Source organism: Ochotona curzoniae, unplaced genomic scaffold, assembly GCF_017591425.1.
Source record: "Ochotona curzoniae isolate NIBS_2020 unplaced genomic scaffold, NIBS_Ocur_1.0 scaffold_4506, whole genome shotgun sequence".
In the NCBI taxonomy this organism is placed as follows: domain Eukaryota; kingdom Metazoa; phylum Chordata; class Mammalia; order Lagomorpha; family Ochotonidae; genus Ochotona; species Ochotona curzoniae.
The window spans coordinates 74,897,109-74,924,319 of NW_024467119.1; the positions used below are offsets into that span (position 1 = coordinate 74,897,109).

Genomic DNA, 27,211 nt, shown 5'->3' on the forward strand with positions numbered 1-27,211 from the left:
CTCACTAAAGTTGATCTCAGAGGAGGTGAGAGCAGAATAGCAGTTGGCAGAGGGAGGGAAGAGCGAGAGGAAGGAGGGGTGTAGAAAGGTTGGTTAGTAGGCAAGAGTTGTACTTGGGAGTTCTCGTTTTAGTTGCATTGTAAACTGCTTCGCTATTGTATATATATTCTTAAAAGCTATGAGAGAAAATTTTCAAGGTTTTCACCAAAAATAAGTATTTTTAAGTAGATAAATTTACCCTAATTTGAACATCACGCCATGGATACAAATACTGAGATATCACATGGCACCATACAAATATCATTTTTATGTATCCAGATAAAGGAAAACAACAGAAAGAAAGAAAAGGTTGCAGGTGTATGAAGGTTAGATCTTGAGGTGTGGGGACCAGACCTAAAGGTGGGTTGACAGTCATCCTTGGCACACCTGCGTTAGCACAGATGCTGATCAGCTAGGAGCCACACAGTCACCCTACACATTCACATGGGTGTCTAGTAGATGCCAGCCTGGTCTAGCGCTCAGGTACACACTGAAGAATATAGCACGTATTGTCCTTGCTTGAGTCAGGAACCCAGAGTACAAACGGTATAATGCATGTGTCCTCCTTGGCAGCCATTTCTAGCCACCATCAATGCAGGACTGAGCACTGCCCCAGATACAGCAAGTGGGCAGAGGCAGGACAGGCAGAAATCACACCCTGGAGGTGACAGAAGGCATTGTGGAAGTCAAAGTGCAGCACTAAAGGGGCATAGGTGGTTGAGGACCTACATGAATTTGCAAAATTGGAAATGACCAAAGAAGGGTCAATTCCTCAGGATGTGCCACAGTTTCGGTTGGGGGTAAAGCCAAACCCTGCCAAGGGCTATCTTTAAAAGCAAATCAGGGGCCCAGCACAGCAGCCTACCTGCTAAAGTCTTTGCCTTGAACACATTGGGATTCCATATGGATGCTGATTCTAATCCTGGCGGCCCAGCTTCCCATCCAGCTCCCTGCTTGTGACCTGGGAAAGCAGATAAGCATGGCCCAAAGCCTTGGGACCCTGCACCCATGTGTGAGACCCGAAAGAGGCTTCTGTCTCCTGGTTTCAGATTGGCTCAGCTCCAGCCATTATGACTGCTTGGGGAGTGAATCATTGGACAGAAGATGTTCCTCTCTGTCTCTCCTCCTCTCTGTATATCTGATTTTGCAATAAAAATAAGTCAATCTCAGGGGAAAAAAAAACTTGTAATACATAAATGCAGCCTACCTTTAAAAAAGTTTTTTTTTTTTTTAAGCAAATCAGAAGAGCAGCACAAAGTGGAAGCTGAGTAGGAGACCTCGGTGATTATCTCTCCAAAGAGACATTGCTTTCAAGAGTTGTTCATGCACCAAGACACTTTTAAAAAGTTTTAAAAAAGCCAAGTGAGACACTGCAATGTCTGGTGCTACCCTAATAATAAAGCGGCACATTGAAGAAAAAAAGAAAAAAAGAAACTGCTGCATCATCTCTCCCCAACTCAGTGTAGCACAACATTCGGACACACCTCGTTTCCTGCCTTGGAGAAAAATGTGAAGTCTTGAAACAGAGTCCCACAGCCCCCATTGCAAGTGCTAGTAGACTGAGTCTTTGGACTCTGTCTTTTAGCATCCCAGCTTGCAGCAAATGGTGGAGCAAAACTCCAGCCACTCTAGAGTAAGGGAGAAAAGTGAACGCAGGGCTTTACCATCAAGCACAACACCAGTCTTAGGGCAGGGAGCCCCAACAGCATTGAGACCACATTCCCTATCCCCAGGCCAGTATTGCAGACTCAGACTTGAGATCTTGTGGAGGTCTGACTGGTAGGACAGACTTACATGTTGGCCTCACATGGATTTGGTTTGGCTTTGAGACTCCACTGAAACCCAGCTTAGTGGCAGCCTGGTTGGCCAACAGGTAGCCTTCACCATCTGTCCTCCAACTTTGGACAGACAAAAGGAGCAATACTCCAATTACTGGGAAGAAGGGCACCAAATTGATCCCCAAGACTGTATTTGGGGATTTAGTGCTGTGTTGATTAATGGTCCCTGTTCCCAGGTGAATGTCTGCATATACAACTCCAGTGGAGACCCATGGTCTCGGTCATTTGGCCTTATACTCTGGCCAGTATCACCAATGACTGGATGTAGCTTTGGGCTGCAAGTCCACTTCAGCAGCAGGAAGCATGGTGGCTCTTGACTCTACTGGTCTTAGAAGGTTGAGGATTCTAGGTAAGACTGAGCACTGTAGAACAGATTGCCACTGAACTCACTTCCTTCCTGCTCCAAGCCCAAGCAGCATAACACGGAGAGGGTAATTACTTGCTTAGTAGGTGGGTGCCAAGACACTGCTTAGAAACATATGGTTGGTGCTACAGGAACCAGTTGGATTTCTTAGAGTTTAGAACAGATATTGAAAACCTAGCCATGCCTCTACCACCACAGGAACCGCAATCACTAGCAAACACACACACAGAGATTAAAAATGAAAGTTTCCATGAAGACAGAAACTGACAGCAAGCAGAAGTAGCTATACTTATATTCTCTCCTCGCCCCCCAAAAAGAATTCAAGACAATAAACATACAAGGTCACTAAATAATAATCAATGCATCAACTAAATGAGGATAATGATCACAAATACAAACGCACCTACTGTTGTAGTCTCTAAGTTTATGAAACAAACATCAGATCTACAGGAGGACTTCCTTATAATAACAGTGGAAGACTTAAGTATGCTACTTTCAACAATGGACACTTGATCCACGCAGGAAGTCGAGACACATCTCTGTTAAAATACGCCCACAGAATAAATGAACCTAACAGGTGTGTACGTTTAATTTCATCTGCAGATTACAGTGGAATTAAAACTAGAAATGAACAAATGAAACCTTAACAATTATAAAAATATGGAGGGGTGGGTATTTGACCTAGCAATCAAGACTCTACTTAACAATTAAGACCCCACTTAGCCCGTACTAGAGTGCCTGGGCTTGGCTCATGGCTCCCTGCCTGCTGCAGCTTCCCATCAATGCAACGGTGGAAGCAGCAGGTGACAGTCACGTGGTTGGGCCGCAGGGACTTTGCGTTCCCAGCTTGAGGCTGGAACATCAAGGGCTGTTGCTGGTACTGCGGAAGTGAACCGGTAGGTGGTACCCCTCTCCATCTCTCTGCTTTTTGAATAAAAAAATAAAACTTAAACAAAAAAAAATGTATGGAGACTGAATGACATACTACTGAATGAATAAATGGACCCTGAAAAAATCAAAAGGTAACTACAATTTTTTCTTGAGACAAAAATGGAAAAAGTATACCAAAACATATCAAGTATAAACTTCTCAGTCCTGGTTTGCGCGAAGACAGTAAGCATCTACATTTTTTAAAAGTGGAAGGATTTGTTTTTATTTTATTATTTGTATTGCAAAGTTAGATAATACAGAGAGGAGAGACAGGAAGGAATTCTCCATCTGATGATTCACTCCCCAAGTGGCTGCAACGGTCAGAGCTGAGTTGATCCAAAGCCAGGAGCTGGGAGTCACTTCTGGGTCTCCCATATGGATGTAGGGAGATTTAGGCCACCCTGGACTATTTTTCCAAGCCAGTCAGGGAGCTAGATGGGAAGCGGAGCCGCTGAGACATGAACTGGTGCCCATATGGGATCCCAGCACTTGCAAGGCAGACTTTAACTACTAGGCTATTGCGCCAGGCCCTAAAAAGTGGAAAGATTTTAAACATCCTAATGATGCATTTCAAAGAGAAATGAGATTAAATCACACCCAATATTATCAAAACAAAATAGGGCCCGGCGTGGTGGCGCAGTGGTTAAGGTCCTCACCTTGCACGCCCAGGATCCCATATGGGCGCCGGTTCTATCCCAGCAGCCCCTCTTCCCATCCAGATCCCTGCCTGTGGCCCAGGAAAGCAGTCGAGGACAGCCCAAAGCTTTGGGACCCTGCACCCGAGTGGGAGACCCGGAAGAGTCTCCTGGCTTCAGATTGGCATAGTAGCGACCAGGCCGTTGCGCTCACTTGGGGAGTGAATCATCGGAAGGAGGAAGATCTTCCTCTCTGTCTCTCCTCTCTGTACATCTGCCTTTCCAATAAAAAAAATAATAAAAATAAATCTTTAAAAAAAAACAAAATAAATAAGGTCAGAACAACAAAAGAAGAAATATAGACAGGATACTAAAACAATGTAAAAGATGAATAGAATTGTTCTTTAAAAGGATAAACTTTTAGGGCCTGGCGCCATAGCCTAGTGGCTAAATCCTCACCTTGTATGCACCAGGTTCCCATCTGGGTGTCATTTTGTGTCCTGGCTGCTCCACTTCCTATCCAGCTCCTTGCTTGTGGCCTGAGAAAGCATTATAGGAAGGCTCAAAGTCTTGGGATCTGCATCGACATGGAAGACCCAAAAGAAGCTCCTGGCTCCTGGCTCTGGCTCAGCTCAGCTCTGGCTGTTGCAGCCAGTTGGTGAGCTATCCAGTGGATATAAGAATCTTCTTTCTGTGAATCTGACTTTCTGATAAAAATAAATATTTTTTAAAAGATAAGCCTTTAACTACACTAAGAAAAATGACAGAAGATTGAGATAAAATCATGGATGATAAAGAAGGAATTGTAGGGCCCGGCACAATGGCGCAGTGGTTAAGGTCTTTGCCTTGCACGCTCAGGATCCCATATGGGCACTGGTTCTAATTCCAGCAGCCCCGCTTCCCTTCCAGCTCCCTGCCTGTGGCCCGGGAAAGCAGTCGAGGACGGCCCAAAGCTTTGGGACCCTGCACCTGCGTGGGAGACCTGGATGAGGCTCCTGGCTTTGGATCGGCATAGCATCAGCCGTTGTGCTCACTTGGGGAGTGAATCATCAGAAGGAGGAAGATCTTCCTCTCTGACTTTCCTCTCTGTGTATCTGCCTTTCCAATAAAAATAAAATAAATCATTTTTTTAAAAAAAGAAGGTATTGTAGATGATAAAGAAGTTATCACAGGTGTTATTAAATACAAAGGATTGAGTTATTTTGGACTATAATATAAACAACAACAACCAATTGGAAAATTTGGAAGAAAATACACCAACAAATTGGAAAATTTAGAAGAAAATGATTAAGTTCCAGATGCACATATTCTACAAAAATTTAGCCAGTAAGAAAGGAAATCTGAACGGATTACTAATGTATGAAACCAAATCACTTGCAAAATTTCCTAACAGAGAAATTTTCAAGTCTGAATGACTTCACTGAGTTCTACCAGAACTTTTAAGAAAGACCTTATGCCAATTCTTCTGAATCTATTAGAAAAATTTAAACGGTAGAGACCCTCCTACATCCATTCTTCAAACCATATACTAAAACCAGACAAGGACACAAATAGAAAACTATGAAGCAATCTCCTTCATAAACGTAGAATTCAACAACACATCAAAAATATCAGTCACTATGGTCAATGGGGTTTATCCCAGGAATGCAAGGATGGTTCAATATCAACAGTGTAAAAGATAAAAATCATACAAATATCACATGGTATAAGGAAAACATCCAATGAATTTCAATGTCCACTCATGATAAAAAAGAAACCTCTGCACTAAAGTATAAAGCATTCTTACTTCAAACAGTAAATACCATCTGAGAAATCTGCAGCCAACATCACAGTGAATGATGACGGCTAAAAACATTTCCTTTAATATGAATAAAGACAAGGATGTCCTCTCCTACCACTCTTATTCCAGGCTAACTGGAAGTCTTATCCACAGCAATTGGGAAAGAGAAAATAATAAGGCACATAAAAATAGGAAGGGAGAAAGTTTAAGTATTAGTAGTTGCAAAGAAAATAATTCTACTAATAGAGAAATCGTAAAAGATTACACCTAAAGATTATTGGAATTAACAAAGATTTGATAAACATAATCAACATATAAAAATCAGTAACATTTTTATACACCAGTCGAGGACTTGCTGGAAAGGAAATCTTAACCCTAGTCACATTCACAATAAACCAGTGTGGGAAAAAATTTAACCATGAGGTTAAATATCTCTATACTGAAAACTATAAAATATAGAAAGAAACTGAAAAAGACATTGCAAAATTAGGAAGATCTCTTCAGGTTCATGATTGGAAGAATTGCTAAAATATCTATAGTACTCTAAACACGTTAAATATTCCCATCACACCTGTTTTAAGGATCAGGAAAAAAAACCCTTTTCAAGTGAACACATAAAAGAACCTAAATATCCAAAGGGAAACAAGGGGCGGGAGGAGAACAAAGCAGGAGGGATCAGAATACTAGCATTTCAGGCAAATTGCCCAGTTACAGTAATCAGAACAGCAGAGCACTGTCATACAGACAGACATAGCCATGTCTGCCTGTTGACGACAGTGCTGGAGAAAGAACGGCATCTTCAATACATGAATACTGACATGAATAAGACTGAAATCTGATCTTTTGCCATTTCTCACTCTACACGAAAACCAACTCAAAATTGATCACAACCTTAATGAGAAACCTGAAACTATGAAATCACGAAAACAAAATATAGGGGCAATTACATCAGGCCAATTTGCTTCTTCAAAGTCAAGGATAAAGAGACAACTGACAGAAGGGGAGAAAACTTTTGCAAACTGCTCATCAAATAAAGAAATAATATCCAGAACATACAAGAATTCATCACAAGGAAGAAATGCACAAAGTGGTTTGCAGTGAGCATTTAGCCTATTGGTTAACATGACCATATTCACAAACCAGGGTGTCTGGGTTAAACTCCCAGCTCTGGCTCCGATTTTCCAGCATCCATCCTGGGAATGCAACAGGGGAGGGCTCAAATTAATGAGTCCCTAACACCCATGTGGAAGATCTGCACTGAGTTCCCAGCTCTTGGGCTTTGGTGGCTGTAGGCCTTGGGGAATGAGCCACTGGAATGAATATTTCTGTATCTTTCTTCCTCTTGAGTAAAGTTTTTAAAAGTCAGGAAATTGAAGTATGGATAAAGAATCTGAATAGACCTTTCTCGAGATAGAATACAAATGTCTAATAAAGATATGAAAAAATATATTCCTAGCCATGGGTGAAATGCAAATAAAAATCAAAAAAATTTTACTCCAGTTAGAAGTACCGATATAAAAAAATATGGTGACAAATGCTAGTGAGGATGTGGGAAAAGGAGAACTGACAGTGTAGGTAGGAATGCAAAGAAACTCAGCTATTGTGGAAAAGAGCATGGAACTGTCTTTACAAAACTAGTAATGGAGCTGCCAAGTGGTCCAGCAACCCCACAACTGGGTGTTTACTCCCAAGACATAAAAACCACCAGGCTTATAGGAGAACTGTGTATAACAGACTGAATGTGAAAATCAGTCAAGGCGTCTGTCATCCCATGAGTGGACTGAAAATGTCTATGTATGCAGTGGGATGCTCCTCAGCTATAAAACAAGGAAATCCTGCCATCTGCAGCCCATAGATGCGACTGGAGGACACTGTTGATGGTGAGAAGCTAGACACAGAAGGGTAAACGCAGCCTGCATGGGAGTGGAAAAAATAATAATAATAAAAAAGGATTGATCTGAACACACAATATTGATTCCCAGAGGCTGGAAGGGATGTGAGGAATAATGAATTTTACCTCAAAAGTAGAAGTTGGTGTTGTTCATTAATTGTGACAAAATTACTAATATGTCAATGAAGCGGAGGATATATGGAAACTCCTCCAATGGCTTCATAGTTTTTGGCTTATAAATTTAAGAGCACTCTAAAATATTTAAGGAAAACCATCGGAAAATTCTGGTGAGGATGTAAGAAAAGGGTATCCTTATATAAATAATGGGGATGCAAATTAGCATAGTTATTATGAAGACACTGTGGAGATTCCTTAAAAACTGAAATTATGTCTTCTTATCAAGGAGCTACCTACATCTCTATTGCCACGCTATTCACAGTAGCCATGGAATCAATCTAAGGGTTCATCAGTGAACAAATGGATACAGAAAATGTAGTACATTACACAGTGGAATGTTATTCAACCATAAGAAAGAATAAAATCCTAACATTGAAAGCAAAATGGATGGAACTGCAGGTCCTTATGTTAAGTAAAATAAGCCAGATACAGAAAGACAAATCCTCCATGTCCTCATTTGCGGAAGCTAAAAGAAAATATCAATGTTAGAAAAGTGATTCTGAGAGGCAGGCTTTAGGGGGAAGGTGGGTAACAGGAACCTGCACATATCAGGAGTCACGGGTTCTGGTGTTGGACAGCCCGCAGACATGGGGCAAACAGTTCATGACAATTGATCATACACTGCATGAAGATCTGGAAGAGAGCAGCTGGGAGGCACCACACATTGAAAAAAAAAAAAAAAACATTGGAAATGAAGATGCTAATGGCCTGATCTCCTCAACTGTACTCTATAAAACTGTATAAGCATTATGTTAGCCCATAAGTTTGATGGACACACACACACACACACACACACACACACACCCATCCCTTGTATAGCATGACTACAGACAGCCATCCAAGCGCAAATTCAGAAATTTCCAGGGCCATTTCATTGGTTGCTGAATTTATTCTTGTCGTGTCACTCTTTTCAAACATTGTGAGTCTTGGCCATACTGGCTTTTCCACCCGCTGGGATCTCCTTCTTTCCTGTCCCCTTCCCCGCCCCTCTTCCCTGGGGCAGCCTGCATTCAGGTCAGTCTGAAGGAACCCTTGCTCTTGTTGGACCATATAGATGCCATTTTTGTTAGACAGGCAGACCCATGTGACGCACTCTGTTAGTGCCCACCACGGCTGGGGCTCGGCTGAGGCTGACACAAGGAGCCAGGAATTCAATCCAAGTCCCCTCCTCAGTGTCAGGCACCCAGCTCCCCCAGAGTGTGTATTAGCATAAGGGAAAGTTGTATGCTGGAACCTGGTGCTCTCCAAGGTAGCGCCACCGTAATTGCTTCGAGAATTGCATGTCTCAGGTGACACTGCTTTCCGTTTTAGTGTCACTGACAATTAGCCCTGGAGTCCAGAGACAGCCTTTTTCTTTAGGCCTGTTGTTCATTTCTCCTGGCATTCCAGCTTTTCTTACTTATGTTGCAACTCCTTCAGTGGCCTACAAGGTCTTTGAAGTGAAGGTCCTTCCCCACAGCCCCAGGTGCACGCAAACAGAGGCCTCCGCACAAAAGACCCTCTGATGTCACTGCTGTGCAGTAGATCCTAAGGTGTTGTGGCCTGGCTTCTTGTTCCTGGGCCTTTGTGACGGAGTGCACACTCTAAGGGGCTTGGCATGAATTATTTAAGCAGTACTTTGAGGGGCCAGCATGTTGCTGCTTGTAATCAGTAAAGCAGAACAGAACCCAGGTAATTCAAGTGAACATTTTTATTTTAATGACACTAAGTAAAGCGAAGCATAATGTATGCAACTCTCCTCTCTCTCCCTGGGACTTCACTTTTTCTTCAGTGTGCGTATGCCAGGTTTGGTTTTACTTTTTATTGGTAGATAGTTGAGCATGCACAGATAGCTATCCACATACTCCCTCCACTCCTCAACTCTCTGATGGAGACAGAGATGGGAAAATTTGAGTTCCCATGTGCTTGTTCACTCTCCAGATGCCTACAGCCACAGGAACTGGCCAGGCTGAAGCAGGGAGGCAGGGACTCAGTGAAAGTCCCCTGCTGTCAGGAACCCAAGCACTGGAGCTGTCACTTGCTGTTTGCCAGGGTATGCATTAAGAGGAAGCTGGAATTGGGACTGGTACTGGCACTTGAACCTAGGCTCCGTGATATGGGATGAAAGCATCTTATCTGCTCAGCTGAATGCTTTCCTTTATGCTAAATTTTAATGGGACTTTATATGCTTTCCATGCCATTGGTGCTGTGTACACCCCACTGTGGATCACTGTGGCTGGACATGGAGTGAGGAAGGTGGTCATGGTATGGGGAAAAAAACTCTCCCCCCGTGACCTATCAGCACAGATGCCTTCATTGCAAGGATAGCATGGCCTCGTGTGCACTCTAGTCTCAATATGCTTTCCTGGCAAATTCCAGGCCAAACTGCAAGCAATGAGAATTCTGCATTCATCGAAATCAGAGAAAAACTTGTGCATTCTCTTCTTTGCACAAAAATGCATCTGTGGGGATCATGAGGAATTTAGTGGGCACCCATAAACTTTACCCAGCCTGATGGACCACAGCTGTTAGGGCAGCAGAGATGCCTGGCAAGGTCACAGGATGGTTGATGGCACTTGGCTTGCTCTGCAGATGAGTCCATTAGGCTATATCCATGCTTTTGTCCTTCCATCTTCAATGAGTCATGGCCCATGGCAGGCTGGCAGCCATTCCCTATGTCCTGTTCCCACTGCAAGCAGAAATTTCTGGGAATACTTTGCAGGGAGGGGCTCACTTCTGCCACACTCTGCTGTTATGAGGAAATATGGTCATTTTGGTTGAGGGAGCCTGGATACAGAGTATCTGTAAAGGCAGGTCCCTTATGATCTCAATAATGTGCTCATTCCTCCTATGTCACTTTCTAGAGTGTTCACTAATCAAGACACAGCTTTTGGGGTTAGCATTATGGCATAACAGGTAAAGGCACAGCCTGCTGTGCCAGCATCCCATACGGCTGGTTGAAGTTCTAGCTATTGCACTTCTGATCTAGCTCCTGGCTAAGGACCGGGGTAAAGCAGTGATGATGTCCCAAGAGCTTGGGTCTCTGCCACCCACATGGGAGACCTGGAAGGAGTCTGTCTCCTGGCATTGGCTGGCCAGTTCTAGCTGTCCTGTCATTTGAGGAATGAGCCAGTGGATGAAAGATCTCCCTTCCTCCCTCTTTCTCTCTTCTTTCTTCCCTCTTTGTCTTTCTGTTTAACTCGGACTTTCAAATAAATAAATCTTTGAGTAAAGGATCTAGTTTTTACCTGCAATAAGCATTGAGGGAAATTTGAAGTTCTATTTTCAAAGATCAAAGTCTTGGCCAGTTCTATAGAAGGGATTAGGGGAGACATCGATTGAACCATCAGTTTTCTAAGAGTTTCACTGGATATTGAGTGGCTAGTGACTGCTCAGTCCAGGTGTTCCAGAAATAGCCTTGCAAACACTGGAAAATGACCTGCAGTGATTATATAAGGAGTTTGGCCTCCATTCAAAACAAAACAGGTTTAGGTTTATTTTTGGATGTGACACCAAAGGTACAGGCAACAAAGGAAAAAGATAGATAAATTATACCGCATTAAGACTAAAAACTTCTGGGCATCAAAGGACATTTTTAAGAGTGAAAAGCAACCCATAGAACGGAAGGAAACATTTTCAAATCATAGATCTGATAGGGTGCGAATGTTCAGGATATGTAAGGAACTCCAACAATAAAAACCAAGCAGGTTAAAAACGGTCAAGGACTTGAATACCTATTTCTTCAAAGAAAAACACACAAACATCCAAAAAGCACATTACCAGATGACGCCTAGCATCACCAGTCATCAGGAAAATGCAAATCAAAAAGAAAAACTCAGTGAGAGAGCACTTCACATCCATTAGAGGGGCAGCTGTCAAAAAACAGAAACTCACAAGTGTTGGCAAGGGTGCACCGAGATCAGAACTCACTCTCATGTGCTGCCAATGGGAATGTAACACGGTGCGGCGTTGTTGGAGATAGTATGGCAGAGCGCTTCAAACAATGAAACAGAATTATGTGATCCACTGTTCTAGTAGCAGGAACATGCCACAAATAACTGAAAACAAAGACTTGAACAAGTATTCACATGCCAATGTCCACAGCAGCATTATTTACAATAACCAAACAGTGGAATCAACGCAAATATCCATAGGAGATGAGTGGATACAGAACATGGGGTATTCACACACAAACACCACAACTCACCCTTCCAAAGCCAACAAATCCTGGTACATATTATGCTATGAATGGACCTCAAAGACAGTATGCTGGGGGCAAGCTTTATAGTACAGTGGGTTAAACTTCCGCCTATGATGTTGGCATTCAAAATAGGAGTGCCATTTCATGTCTCTAGCTCCCTGCGAATGCTACTGAGACAGCACCAGAAAATGGTTCACATGCTTGGACCCGCTGCCATCCATGCAGGAGGCTGGGAAGGTGTTTCTGGGTTCCTAGCTTTGGCTTGACGTAGCCCTGGCCAATGAGGCCATTTGGGAAGTGAGCCAGCAAATGGAAAACCTTCTGTGTCTTGCACTATCACTGTTTTTCAAATAAATTTTTAAAGAGAGAAAGAGAAAGAGAGAGAGAGAATACTGAGTGAAATGAGCTAGACATAGAACAACAACTAATATGTGACCACTTTGAGCGGTCAGAGACGGAAAGGAACACAATGGTTGCAGGGGAAGGAGAACAGAGGCTTGCATTTCATGGGCAGAGTTTCTATCTGGGTTGATGGGTGGTAGTGTATACATTTGCATAAAATGGGAATATAAACAATTCTACAGTTAAAAGTGGTGAAATGGTAAATTGTATGTTATTCATGTATAACCATAATCAATAATTTTTTAAAAAACCAAATTCAAAACCCCAATTTCTTCCCATGTAGGCCAGAAGGGAAGAAGCTTATTTGGGCACACATGTACAATGTATGTGGCTCTGCTTTGTTCTGGCTGGATATGTGTCAGTAGAATATGAAATGGTAATACCCCCCAATTAATTTAGTAATGTTTACTTTGCTCCCATGCACTAAGCAATCTTTTTAAAGAATCGGAAATATCTTAAGAGTATGATGACAGACTCTTCTGACACTGTCCATGCCTACATTGTTGGGAAACACTCCAATAACAGCATGATGGACTTGTGACTGTTCATGAAGGACATCCATTGTAAAACTACAGGGGAAATCAATGGGGAGGAACTTTGGGGAAGGGCACAGGTAACTCCAAAGCCTATGGAACTATATCATAAAACAAAACAACAAAAACAAAAAGAAACATTGGCATAGACACACACAGAGACAGAGAGAGAAGCTTCCCTGTGCTGGTTCAGGTTCACAGCCCCCAAATTCTCACAGCACCTTAGGCTGGCCAAGGTGAAACCAAGAGATACAAAGTCCATCTAGGTCCCATGTGATTTTCACGGACCCAAGTCCCTTAACCATCATCTATTGCTTCTCAGGTACATCAGCAACAACCTTGCCCAGAGGTAGAAGTGAGATGGATCCCATGCGTTTTGGTATGAGATGCAGACAACCCAAGTACTCACTTCTCCTGCTGTGCCATTCTTAAAGGTAACTTTCAAAGAGGTTGTTGTATTTGCACATCCCCTTCAGAAAGCACAAGCTGCCAGCTGTCACCCTTTGGCTGGCTCTGCCTGTTGGCCTCCTAGGTCTGACCCAAAGATACCAAAAGGCAATTATTAGCCAGAAAGTTTCAGAGGCAAATTGCATGCTCAGTGTGATGGCTAACTTACAGGCATGGGAGAGGCTTTGGAGATCTCAGGTCATGCTTTGAGGTGCTGATATGCCACACACAGAGAAACTGACACCTGGGAGGGGAATGGCTTGCTAGTTCTCTATTTGCTGTCTTCTTCCAGGGGCTAGCACACAATGGATTCAGGTGTGTCCCTGTAGCAGGAGACTGACCTCTCTGCAGGGATGCCTGCTCCCCATCTGACAGGAGCTCTGCGTTCACATTCCTAGATCCTATCTGGGTTTGGGCAGGATGCAGGCACTACCAGCATTGTGTCCAGAGTGGCCTGGCTCTGGAGGCAGTTGGTCTGGCACACATCAGTGAGCTGGTTTCAGAGTCTAGGCAGGTCTGTGCCCCAGCATCAGGCCAGTGCTTCCCTGGGAGTAGGCTGGCTGCATGATGGCAAGCAGGTACTGCTGTGTCTCCTGAAAACCCCAACCATAGCCCCATGCTATAGCATCTGATTGTTCTATTTTATATATATTTTATATTTTACTTTTCTCTCCATCACCATTTGTATAATAAATGCAAAAGCATTTGCAGATCTCTGGTGAGTGCTGAATATTTAGATATTTCAAAATACATGGTCTGGATGCTGTGGTAAGCAAGATGAGCTCAGTTTGCTTCTAATTTTTTGGTACTTACGTTTATTTAATTTCCACCCTGTTTAAGTTTCCTTGCATTTACAAACCTCGTTCTAGATTGCTGCTCCGCCTTCTTGTGAATAAGTTCTATTGTACATTTGAACAACACAAAGAAAATGACACAATGGAAGGGAAGAGAGTAGAGCTTAAAGATAAAGGGATAATTAGAACATTGGTGAACAAAGGGATCTAATGACAGGGCTGTGTTTGAGATGCATTGGCATGTTACTGTATATAGCAGTATGAACTTTCCCTAATTTTGTGTTCAATATTTCCTAGATCTTTCTCGCAAATGTACACTACACTGAGCCAAGTGAAAAACTAAATCAACTCGTGGGTATGTTATCAACTTTAATATCACATTAAATTTAGATTAAGTTGTTAAACCCCTATTTCAATCTTTTTTGAAAGAGTCCTGTATTTTTACTAAAAAGGAAGATTTGCAAAGAGGAGAGACAGAGAAAAAATTTTCCATCGCCCGATTCATTCCCTAAACGGCTCCAATGGCTAGAGCTGAGCCAATCTCAAGTCAGGAGCTAGGAGTTTCCTCCAAGTCTTCCATGTGGATGCCGGGGCCCAAACACATAAACCACCCTGTGCTGCTTTCCCAGGTCATTAGCAGAGAGCTGGAGCAGCTGGAACATGAATTCGGTTGGTTCATGACAGACAAAAACCATGGTCAGCAAGGTCACAGCTAGCCTAATGCCTTTGTGATTTTGGGGGGGGGGGGTTGGTTTCTGTATTTTTGAACGGTTAAAGAAGCTGAAAGAGTCCTATGTTCTGACATGTCAGGATAACATGAACGAGTTTAACTGGAATATGGTCATACTCCACCCATTTATGTAGCTCGGTTGCAACAGCAGTACTGAGCAGTCACAGTGAGAGTGTGGTCCACACCACAAGGCTATCCCCTCATGATGTGGCTTATCACAGAAATGTTCTCAGACCCAGGGATTGGAAAGTGCCTCTGAGATTTAATGATGACTTACTGGAGGAAAAGTTTTGTTTTCTTGTTTAAATATGGGGGTACTTGAAAAAGTTCATTAAAAAGTGGAATTACAAGGTGAGTTCATTTTGGTGCCAAAAATTTTGAGTCATACACAGTGCTTTCATAAAATGCACGTTCCATGGATTTTCTGAAAACCTCATGTATACAGGGATTCCAAAATGTTTGTAATACTTCTAACAAAAGAGATTCATCACAGTGAAAGAGAGGAACCTTCATCCACTAATTCATTCCCCAAATGGCCACAATGGCTGGGGCAGGGCCAGTCAAAAGCCAGGAGTCAAGAACCCCATTCAGATATCCATAGTGGTACGACAGGGGCTCAAGTTCTTGGGCCATCTTGCATTGTTTTCCTAGGCACAATAGCAGGGAGCTGGAAGGGCATCCAAGCAGCCAGGAGTTAAACCAGTGATTGATATGGCATGTCAGTGTTGTAGGCATTGCTTTAACTGCTGCACCACAATATGAGCTCCAGCAAATTTATGTTTTAATTCAATTCTCCATAAATTCTTTGAAGCACTCTTGCACAGAAATTAAGGATGTCTTCTGGATCTCAGAATTATTAAAATGAGGAGGAGATGTCTCCAGATTAGGCAAGACTGTGACAGCTAGATCTGCTTTTCAATTATTACAGAGATTTTTCTAGCCGTTTGGACGTACTTCAGAAAGAATCCTTCTCTATCAAGGAGTTGAGCTGGATAATAGAAGACACTGTCCAGTTTGAAGCTTCCAGAGTTTGTTATTCAAATAGCCACACATCCTTCCTCCATCTTTTATTTTTGGCTATTGCTTCAGGAGTCTTTCCCTTTTGTGCCTGGAGTCCCTCCATCACTGCTTTCCCAGGCTACAACCAGGGAGCTGGATTAGAAGTGCAGCAACTGGGACATGAGCTGGCACTCATATGGGATTCTGGCACTTGAAGGTGGAGGATCAGCCAATTCAACCATCACACTGGCCCTAGGAGATGGATCTTAAAAGGGTATTTATCTACAACATGAGAGCTGAAACATGATGGTTTAAGTAGATTCTATTATGCCCAAGAAGACTACATAACTCATGTAATTTGCTCTGATAGTTTAGAGCCTTGAGATGGTAGCAGTAGAACATGATGCCAACAGCTGAACCCTTCTGTGTATCATGCCCTGTGGGACTGCAGAGGCCATGCCCATTTTAGGAAGAAGCCTCAAGGGATACCAGCACTAAGCAGGTGACATCCCTTCTGCTCCTGCCTCAGGAATGGACCTGGGAATATATGCTTCATTACTTTATGTTAATTTCTTTTTCTAAGAAAGGGATAAAAAAAATCCAGTGAATGTTATTATTCTCTTTTCACAGAGAAGGGAACTAAGACATATGATTACGTTTAAGTGGTAATGTTTACTCATCCTCACCTTAAGGACATATTAGATGCATTTACTGGCAAGACTTGCAGAGAAAGGCACCGTGGAAATCCCAGGACTTACATAGCTATTATTCTGTTGTAAGAAGAGGGATTTAGGCCGAGTAAGAGGGGAGGATTTATTGATACAGGTGTTTAGACAATGAGGTGGTTTTCCCATCTCCTACCCAGATAGAGTTCAGATTAGAAAGAAACTTCTGTGGGTTGAATGCCATTTAATTGTCAGCTCCACAAACACAGTGTCCAGGACCCTCACAAGCTCCTTCTACTGAAATGTTGGTGTTTCTAGAAAGCTCACCCCACACAGCCCAAATCCCCCAACGCTGTGTGGTCTCTTCCCAGAGCAAGGCAAAAGCTGAGCTTATTGCTAACATCTTTCATAGAAAGTTACTGTCACATACATTCAGACCGACCTCTCTGTGAGCAGTGTACATGCTGTGTGAGTATACAGCTTGGGAAGTGTAAATTAATAACTAACCCAACAAATGGTAGTTACCATGACCTTTCTGTAAATATACAGATATCAGACAAAAATTTTAGTATTTCCCAGTTATGGATCAAAATGACCAAACTTCTATCTGTTCTATGTTCAAAGAGAAAAGGTTTATGACAGTGACAAATCCTTAAAAAGGGAATCAGAGAAAATATTTGAAAATCATGTATCTGAGAAGGGTTGCTATCTAGAGTAAATAAAGAACTGCTTGCAAGCCAAGAAAAAAACCAGTAGAAATAATGATTTTAAAATGGGCCAAGGGCTTAAGTGCGGTATTTTGGTGTTAGTTAAGCTGGGGCTTCTGACACCAGCGTCCCATATTGGAGGACCAATTCAAGTCTTGGCTATTCTACCTTTCATCCAGCTTCATGGTAACATGTGTGGGAAAACACTGCAAGATGGCCCATGTGCTTGGGCCCCGGCACCCACGTGGGAGACCCAAGGTTCCTGGCTCTTACTGCAGCCATTTGTTATGAGCCAGTATGTGGAAATGATTCTCTCTCTCTCTCTCTCTCTCTCTCTCTCTCTCTTTCTAGGGAGAGGGCCATAAACAAATGAATAATTTAAAAATGGGCCAAGGATTCAAATAAACTTTTCTCAAAAAATAAAAAGATGACATATATAGGGCCAAAAAAATGTGAAAGATGCTCATTTTTAGTAATCATTAAGGCAACACAAACTGACACTATAATTAGGTACAGCCTCATAGCCATTAGAATGGCTACAATAAAAAAATCCTATTACAAAAAATATTGGGCCCAGTGCAGTGGCCTAGCAGCTAAAGTCCTCGCCTTGAACACACTGGGATCCCATATAGGTGCAGGTTCTAACCCCAGCAGCCCCACTTCCCATCCATCTCCCTGCTTGTGGCCTGAGGAAACAGTTGAGGATGGCCCAAAACCTTGGGACCCTGAACCCACGTGGGAGACCTGGAGGAAGTTCCAGGCTCCTAGCTTCAGATCGGCATAGTTTCGGCAGTTGTGGTCACTTGGGGAGTGAATCATCAGAGGGAAGATTTTCCTCTCTGTCTCTCCTCCTCTCTGTATATCTGCCTTTCCAATACAAATAAATAAACCTTTAAAAAAATGTCTCAATGAGAATGTACAGAAATTAGAATCTCTATGCATGGTTGCTACGGTGTAAAGTGGGCTAGCTGTTACAGAAACAGTTTGGTGACTCCTCAAAAAACTTAATAATGGAAATATATGACCCAGCAGTTCCATTTCTGGGAATATACCTAAAAGAACTGAATAATATTTTAAACAGACATTTGGAGAACATCTCAAATTTCATCTATTGAAAATTTTCCCCCTTCTTTTCTCTAAAATGCAGAATAAGTGCATCTGACAAGGTGGTCTGGGTCTTGAAATGAAGCACTGCCTAATGTGGTCTAAGAATTAGCCACTGAAAATACTTATACTTGAAAATAACCTTTTCCAAAGAGGGAAGAAAATGACCCTGTTTTGTGTTAGCCATGAAAACCATGAACATGCACAAAGGGCTGCAGAGATAAAAGCGGTGTGATTACAAATGGAAGTGAACTGACCCTCTCATCAACATGTAAGGTAGCAAGGATGGTGAGGCGGGCCCCAGGCCTGGCAGCGCTGAGCTAGAACAGGATTTGAAATGTTCATGATTGTCTTTGATGAGAAACCCCTCCCTGCCCATACACACGCCTGTTGTAGTCCACAAGAAATCCATCACACACTCAGAGGGACTCCTACTTGGGTCAGGGTCTGCAATAAAGTTTGTTTTAGGGTTAGTTACAAAGATAGGTTTGACTAAGCTGCTTTCTCAGCCATACTCAAAGATGCAAATACAAAAAACGTGCATGTTCTCTCAGCTACCCTGAAAATGTTCATTTATACATAACAGGCTGATCAATTTCCTCACTTCTAGGCCCTCTACCGCCAGGTCAGTTCTGTCCACTCCTCAGCTGTGGTGGCCACCCTTGCGGTGTTGCCGCTCTACGCCGACCCCACCTGGGTCTGCACCAGTCGTCTTCCTGATGCTTCCCCTGAGATGTCCTTTGGAATTTGACTTATAGGTCCAAGAGGCCATCTCAGATCTGATCTTGCCTGGCTCAATTTCATCACCAGGATTCATCCACTCTATTCCCCGCACAGGGTGCCCCTCTGCCTTTGTTCTAATACAGTTCCATCATCTCTGCCCTTGACCTTTGCACCAGCACTCAGATTGTTTAGAATCTAATAAATGGCACTGTCCCACACAACATTCTGTGCTGCCCCAGACAGAGGGCCACAAGCGACGCTTGGCTACAGAGAACTTTCAATGACTGGGGGACTCAGATAACTGCTATGGGACAGCTCGTTTCACAGAATGAAGGGCAACATGGCACTGAAAAAAAAAATACCTTTTCTTCTGCGGCATTCCAATTTTTAAAAGCCCCTTTCCAGCAGGTTTAGGAAGAGCAATTTAACTATTCTGTTGTTCATCATGATAGGAACCAATTACAATGCCACACCCTATTGGAGCACACAGAGGCCCAGGTATGGCAACTTATGGATACTGTCACTTTAAATCATGGACATGCTGAGCCAAGAAGGCATAACACATCAGGACTGCCATCGCAGCTCTGTGGGCAGTGATATCTCCTTGTTGGGCTCCATGTAGCAACTGCCAGTCTGAACACACACGCAGACCTCACCCCGTCATCAAGTGCACGTGTGCAGAGCATACTGGAATCAGAATATGCTCATCCATTATCTTCCCATTTTCCCTTCATTTAAAAAACACGATTGATGTATTTTCCCAATTGAACACATGTAAACATGTTTTGGGTAGACACATGCCTCCAGGGAAGTGCATTCTGAACTATGCTTTCTTCTGCCCGTGCCTTCCACAGAAATTCAGGTTAACCACATCTTTGGTTTCCCCCGCTAGATAGAGACTTAGCTCTTCTGTGTAAACTGACCTTTGAGTTTGAGATATTTTTTTTTTCTCTACAGAGAACCTCTCTTTAAGAGAAGTGGAGTTTTGCAGATCTGAATCTTCCATCTCTCTTTAATGTCTTGGAAGATAAGGCTTGGCTCACTTTAGCTGATTGTGGAATAAACAACCCTTCCTTTATTTAGAATCTTTCTTAGTCATGGTCTTGTCAAAGAAGAAGGCAGGAAAATAGTGCTAATAATGATATTAAATAGTTTCTTGGCTCAGTAGGATAGAACATGGCTTTGAAACTTGGTCTCTCTTACACAAACACACACACATGTGCATACACACACACAGTATTGATGGCAGAGGACTTTATTAGAGATGCAAAATTAGGGCCTGGCACAGTGGCTTAGTGGCTAACACGTAACCTTGCATACACCAGGATCCCATGTAGGCACCAGTTTATGTTCTGGCTGATCCACTTCCCATCCAGCTCCCTGTGTCCTAAAAAAGAAGTAGAGGATGGCCCAAGACCTTTGAACCCTGCGTGCATGTGGAAGACCAGGAATAAGCTCCTGGCTCCTGGCTTTGGGTTGGCTTGGCTGTAGCCATTGTGGCTACTTAGGGAGCTAACCAAGCAGACAGAAGATATTTCTCTCTGTCTCTCCTTCCCTCTGTAAATCTGCCTTTCCAAAGATAAATAAACAAATAAATAAATAAAAAATAGACACAAAATCAAAAAAATCTCATTTTGTTGACTGCCATGCAACATGAAAAGATGGCAAGCTTTTGTGTGGTGTCTGTAACATGGTGGGGGCCTCTGCACTTGTTATTTCAGTCACTTGCCCAAACTTCTCTTATAAGATGGGCATTGTTCCCATTGTGCAGTGGAAGAAACTGAGGGAGAGCTAAAAACTAAGTAGAACACTCAAGGTTATAAACAGAAACGGTGAGGGAACACCTCAGGCCCTGCTCTCTTGCTCTCTCTCGCTCTCTCTCTCTCTGCATGGCCACATGTATGAGGCAAGATCCTGTTTTGGCCTCAGAACTTTTCCTAAGGAGAAGCTGATGAGGATGACATGCACCAGAATCCAGTGTGGAGGGAGTGGGCTGCCCAAAAACTGGGGGGAGGAGTCAGTCTTGCGGCCTGCATTCTTCTGTACACAGCAAGAGCCGCTTAAAATAGGTTGATGCCTATCTCAAAACCACCTAGTGGATGTGATCCCAATGGAAATTACTATTACCGCCACCTAGATACAAAAGCACCCGTTAATTAAATGAGCAATGAGAATCTCAAAATAATTTGTGAATTGTCCTCGCTGCTTGCAGCAGTCTCTCTCTTACTGGTTACTGCATCACTGAAACTGACAACTCTTTTCTCCCTGAGTATGTCATCTGGTTGGGGTGCTTGTGTGGCACCCATTGCTGCTCCTCACACCTCTGCCTTTGCCCTCCTGCAGAGTATCTCTACTTGGCTCCTGAGCCCGGCTCAGAAAAAGCCTTGTGTTGTGAAGCACCCCCCTTTGGAGCCACAGAAAGTAGGTACCCCATAAGAAGGTTCTAAGTCTTCTGGCCTGCAGATAATGGCTTCTGGGGTGATACATGATGGCTGCACAGTCTAGAAGCAACTTCCCACCCAGGCTTAAGGATTACATGCAAGAATAAAGGCCTCCAAGCCAACGCTGCTCAGCTTCATTGGAGTCTAGGGAACTGCTGAACATGTATGACATCTTAATACAAATAGTCTATCGTCTGTAAGATATTACCCTGCATCTCAAAAACTACAAATTCCAGAGAATGCCGGGAATGATTCCAAGGAGGCTAGAGGGCAGTTTGACTGTGACATGCCCAGGTGCTGGGTTCCTTCCTTCCTCCCTACCTTCTTCCTTCCTAAAATGAAGACAGAGAGTGGAGGAGGGAAAGAAAGTTATCTTCCACTCAGTGGTTCACTCCTCCAAGTGGCCACAACACCCAGGACTGAGCCAGGCTGAATCCAAGACCCAGAAGCTTCATCTGATCTCCCACATGGATGGGAGTGGCTTAGTCACTTGGGGCATTTTCTGCTGCCTTCCCAGGTGCATTAGCAGGGAACTGGATGGGAAGTTGGGACATGAACCAGTATCCTTATGAGATGGCGGTATCATAGTAATTGCCCCAAACTGCTATGCCACAATGCAGGTCCCGGGTCTCTCATCTGCAAACTTCAGTCCTGCCCACAACCGGCAGGTCCATCAGCTAGCAGCAAAGACCATCAACGCGGTGTCACCTAGTACACTCAAATGAATCTGGGAGGTCCTAGCTGCCGCCAATTAGGGAGGAGCCTGAGAAACCACTCTTTGGGACTTTGCCCCCATCTTCCACTAACTAAAGATTCCCAACATCCTCTTGGGAGTTTCCTACCAGAAAGCTGAATTGTAAGTGAAGCAGCAGGGAAATGAACTGGTACCCATATGGTATGGCAGTGTCACAGGCAGCTGCTTCACCAGCTACACCAGAGTGCTGGCCTCTAACCAGAATCTTAACTGCTAGGTGAAACATTTGTTTCTGCTAGAAGCCATCAGGCACACAAGTATTTGTCGAATCAGAACCTCCCTCTACTGTGCATATGGGATTCCCAACAAGAGCCAATCACACTGGTATGTTTGGTGCATGCTAGGAACTCATCAGTGAGTGAATGCACAACCACACATGTGCTCTCAAGAGTCCCATGACCCAAGTGACCAATTTCTGCCCCAATTTCTGCCCCATTTACCTTCTGCTTTGCAGTAAGCTCTAGCTGTGGTTATAGAACCTGAGCTAATCGAAGGTGAGGGTGGTGTCATTAGTTTATTTCACATTCTCTGTGGCATGTCTACACTGCAAAGCATGAGCTATATTTTTGCTAAGTGTGTTTGCCGAAACAAGATTGCAATTGTTTGCTATTTAATAGTAAAAAAGCTGTTTTGACCTCAAGGGATATTAATATCATCTTCAAAATCTACTGGCTGTTTTTTACATTGACCAAACTATAAATACTACTTAATCTTTAGGGATGAGCAGAAACTAACAATAAATTCATTATATGTATGCTTTTCTCATCCAATGAAATTAATTGCTAGTCCTGCCATATCTAAAAAATGACTACTTTCAATTCATCTTAAGAAAGTAAGGAATGGATATGCTTTACCCAAGCATTTACAAATACAAAATACATCTATTCCTAAGAGTCTTATCACTGAATTTTTGTTTGTTTGTTTTTGGCGGGGGAGGGAAAGAGTGATGTTGATGCATTAGAGTTGTTGACTGATTCGGACACTTTACTGCCAGCCTGTTTTCTCAGAGAACATTCTTTGCATACACTTTGGCAACATTCTACCAACACATATGTGCACCACGTGGAAGAAATGCATGCGTGTCCTGAGAGCTGGCACACCGTACATGCTATTTAAACAGAACTTTGATCTCTAATCAAAGGGTTTCTCTTATGTGACCCTTACAAACAAATGGTCCCCCCACCCCTAACCTGGTGACCAGAACCAAGCCGTTTAGTACAGAGCCAGTATATTGTGCAGCTCTTTATTCCCTTCAAGAAAATTCCACAAATGTTGATTTACTAATTTACTCTAATGAAAAGCTGTGGGCAGTCTCAAGTCTGAGTAAGCGTTAGAAAGGCTCTCTAGACTTACAATAGTTTTTGATGTTTGCCTGGAATGGGACTATAAATAGAGTACTTAAGACACTTCTGTTAGGCCACTGTCAAGGTATAGCATTTTTGCAAATCAAGGTTTTAGAACTAAAATGATTCCAAACAGTGTGTTCTCTTCCCAGTCAATGTGGAATAAGACGAATTGAACTTACCCTTCTTTTTGAGATAACAAAAAATGCAGAGACAAGAGACTAGAGATGAATGAAGGACAGTGAGGCTGGAGGAAAACACGGGAAGAAAAAACTTTCTAATGACAGAATGTCAGAGAGACAATATGATCATGAGGCTCCACAAAGCTACCACCAGTCACTTAAACAACTCCAGCTCTTCCAAACAGTACTACTAAGAGAATGAGAAGATCAGCCACGCACGGAGGAACGTATTTGCAAATTTTACTTATCACCCATCTGACAAAGAATCTGTACATAAAATATAAAAAGACCTCTCAAACTCAGTAAGCAGACAGTAATTCAATGTTTTCAAAAATGAGCAAGGGAGTTGCAGAGACACGTAAGCAAAGAAAACAAGATGGTAAAGGAGCACGTGATGAAAGGTTCGACATCATTAATCATCAGGGAAATGCAGATTACAAGTCATAGTGGGACAGCACCCCCACAGCTAGTAGAGTGGCTAAAACTATAATGTCTCACCGTGGCAGGTGTTAGCCAAGATGTGGAGCCATTGGACCTTTCGTGTACTTGCTGTGGGAATGCACCATTGCAAACTACTTTGGAAAACAGCTTGTCAGTTTCTAAAAAATATATATACCCATATATAATGGGCCTGGCACGGTGGCGCAAGTGGTTAAGGTCCTCGCCTTGCACGCCCGGGATCCCATATGGGCGCCGGTTCTATCCCGGCAGCCCCGCTTCCCTTCCAGCTCCCTGCCTGTGGCCCCGGAAAGCAGTCGAGGACGGCCCAAAGCTTTGGGACCCTGCACCCGCCTGGGAGACCCGGAAGAGGCTCCTGGCTTCGGATCGGCATAGCATCGGCCGTTGCGCTCACTTGGGGAGTGAATCATCGGACGGAAGATCTTCCTCTCTGTCTCTCCTCTCTGTATATCGCCTTTCCAATAAAAATAATAATAATAAAAAAATATATATATATATGTACACCCATATATTGTACTACTGTTTTCATCCAAACAAAGAGAAAGTATATATCTATGTAGAGAATTGGATGCATATTTCCAGCACAGTTTTATTTAATAATTGTTCCCATGCTGGGAAATAACCCTAACACCCAACAACAGGTATAACCAAGGTGTGAAATGGGCTACAACTGAATAGGAAAAAAAAAAAAACGAGCCCTTTATAGACCTCTCGAAACTAAGTGCTTCATTATTACAATTACACAGCATGCTAGCAAAGGTACACTAATTTGTATTGACAGAAGACAAAAATGTTTTGTTTTTGTTTATTGGAGAGCAGCATATTGGAAGAAAGATTTACAAAGGCAGGAAAAACTTTTAGGGTGACAGGTATCTTTGGTATACTAATCGTGGTGATAGTTTTTATCTATGTATGTGTCTTAAAACTTGTCACACTGCACATTTAATTTATTCAATTTAGTGCAAATTAATTACATCTTAATTTCTGCTCCCCAAACCCTAATATACTAATTTGTTCTGGGAAATTGTATAGAAAATCATTCATGATAACAACTACTTGACAGGTTTCCAAAAAACAGCAGAGGGAGTTCTGACACATGGAGCACTGGGTGCCTGCGTTCCCTGTGTATGCAAAAGCTGAAGGATACCTTGCCATTTGTTGCTGGTCTCACTGCTTGGAAATTTCTTCAGAGTGTGTTATCTGTTACCATGTTTTGTGATGGCAGTTACACATGTACTAATACCGATTTGTATTTTGCTTGCCTGTTCAAGTAAGGAAATCCATTATGAAGGTTACAGGACCCCCATCTGAATCTGTACTAGAAGGCCGTGCAATGAAACCGACAGAATGAAGTCAGCCTGCTGTGTGTGCGTCCTTAGCTAGCTGTGTGTGCGTCCTTAGCTAGCTCACTAGGAGCTTTAGCAGAGGATGTGTGGGAAGGGCTAACTCTAGCTGCCTGTATTTTCTTTCGTAAGAGTCACAAGGAGCATCATTTGCTGTTTTCCTTGAATTCTCACCTTGCCAGCACCTTTACTTCTAAGATTTTTCACTAAACTTCCCTCTCTGCAGCATTATTATGTAACAAAACTATTTACTATGAATTCACCTTGCAGAGATTCTACTCATAACATGAAAGGTTCCAGGAAAGCAAGGACTGGGGATACACACAGAGTCTCAGTTTAAAACACCATGGAGTCATTTCTTTTAGTCAATCATCTATAAGCATTGTTAGCATCTCAGGGAGATCACATTCACCGATATAAATGATCTAAGGGAGGGACCATGACATCATAGTAACACTATGAAAATATTGTTCATCAAGTCTGCCAACACTTCCCTTAAGGATAGGAAAAATATCTGAAGAAGAATTTATTAACCAAAATATATAGGCTGAACTAAGGCAATAAATTTTCCAGAAGAAAGTAAGGACATAGCACAAATACGAAAAATGAAATACGAAGAACTCCATACAAGATTCTTGGAGCCAGAATTGGAAAAGCTGCCTGCAAAGTGAATCAAGCAGCAAATCTTAAGTGACAGATAAAACAATCAAATCACTATTTTGTAGAAACTGCTAGCAAACACCTTGTAGATCTTTACTTGATTAAATTAGAGACCAGCTCACTGTCTGCTCCCCGTATTTACATAAGACAAGGAAGGTGACTCCACTGAAGAATAATGAATATAGGCTTCAAAATCTGGCAAGGGTTGAGATGATCCACGCTGGCCCTGAACCACTAATAATGTTTTTGAAAGATTGAGTTATTAGATTAACAGCTGCAGAAGATGAACACTATTTATGCAATGTTAGAGCAAACATTTTCATAAAGCAAACGTTTCCTAAATTGCAAACAAAAATGTGAAACTCAATCTGACACCTGTAGCAGATTACGAGGGCTTTCCTTGGTCCAAGGCACAGAGCTATCCCTGGCACTGTAAATGAGATTTGGTCCAAAGGCTAGCAAAAGAAAATTTGCCTTCTTCAGCTTTTTAACTTTTGCTATTTCCCATGGATACGTTCCTTCTAAAGTCCTGGAAACTCTCAGCTCTTGCCTTTAATTTTTTTTTCAGTAACAGATATAAGACTGTTGTCCCTACACGGAACAAGAACCCCAGGGGTCTACTCACATCATGCATGGAGTCCAGCAGCTTGGTGAGTTGGTAGAACCTCTGCCAGCTCTGCCCAGAGTTGTTGGGGCATTTAGTTACCATCTTCCTCAGCTCCTTGATGTAGTTTGCCCTCATTTCTTCAAATGCAGACTGGCATTTGAGGCCATCCTTTGGAACTGCGTTGAGAAATACAGATATATGAACACTAAGGCTGTAAAAACAGTTTTAGCATCTTCTCAGGTGGGGTGGCCTAGAATATTTGCCCGTCTATTTACTGATGGTGAGGTTGGATGCCAAATCTCACTGAATCACAATTATAAATAAAGATGGGAGCTACCAACTCATACTTATTCAAGCATGTGCATGTGCGCACACACACACATATAAAAGAGTAACTGTTATTTATCTCAAGTGGATCATTATGCACATTGGACTGTGAATCCTTTCCCACTGTATAATGACAGAACCGTTAGATTAGTGTTAT

The 27,211-nt window shown here is 42.7% G+C and overlaps 1 protein-coding gene across 2 annotated transcripts in view; it reads right to left on the reverse strand.

The window, feature by feature from the left end:
• The window catches only part of NR3C2 (nuclear receptor subfamily 3 group C member 2), a 328,981-nt gene that overhangs the window by 12,328 nt on the left and 289,442 nt on the right, over positions 1-27,211 (reverse strand). For both annotated transcript variants that reach the window (XM_040966563.1, XM_040966562.1), the window contains one exon: positions 26,746-26,903. In XM_040966563.1, coding sequence (XP_040822497.1) covers positions 26,746-26,903 — 158 coding nt within the window. The remainder of the gene's footprint in view (positions 1-26,745; positions 26,904-27,211) is intronic.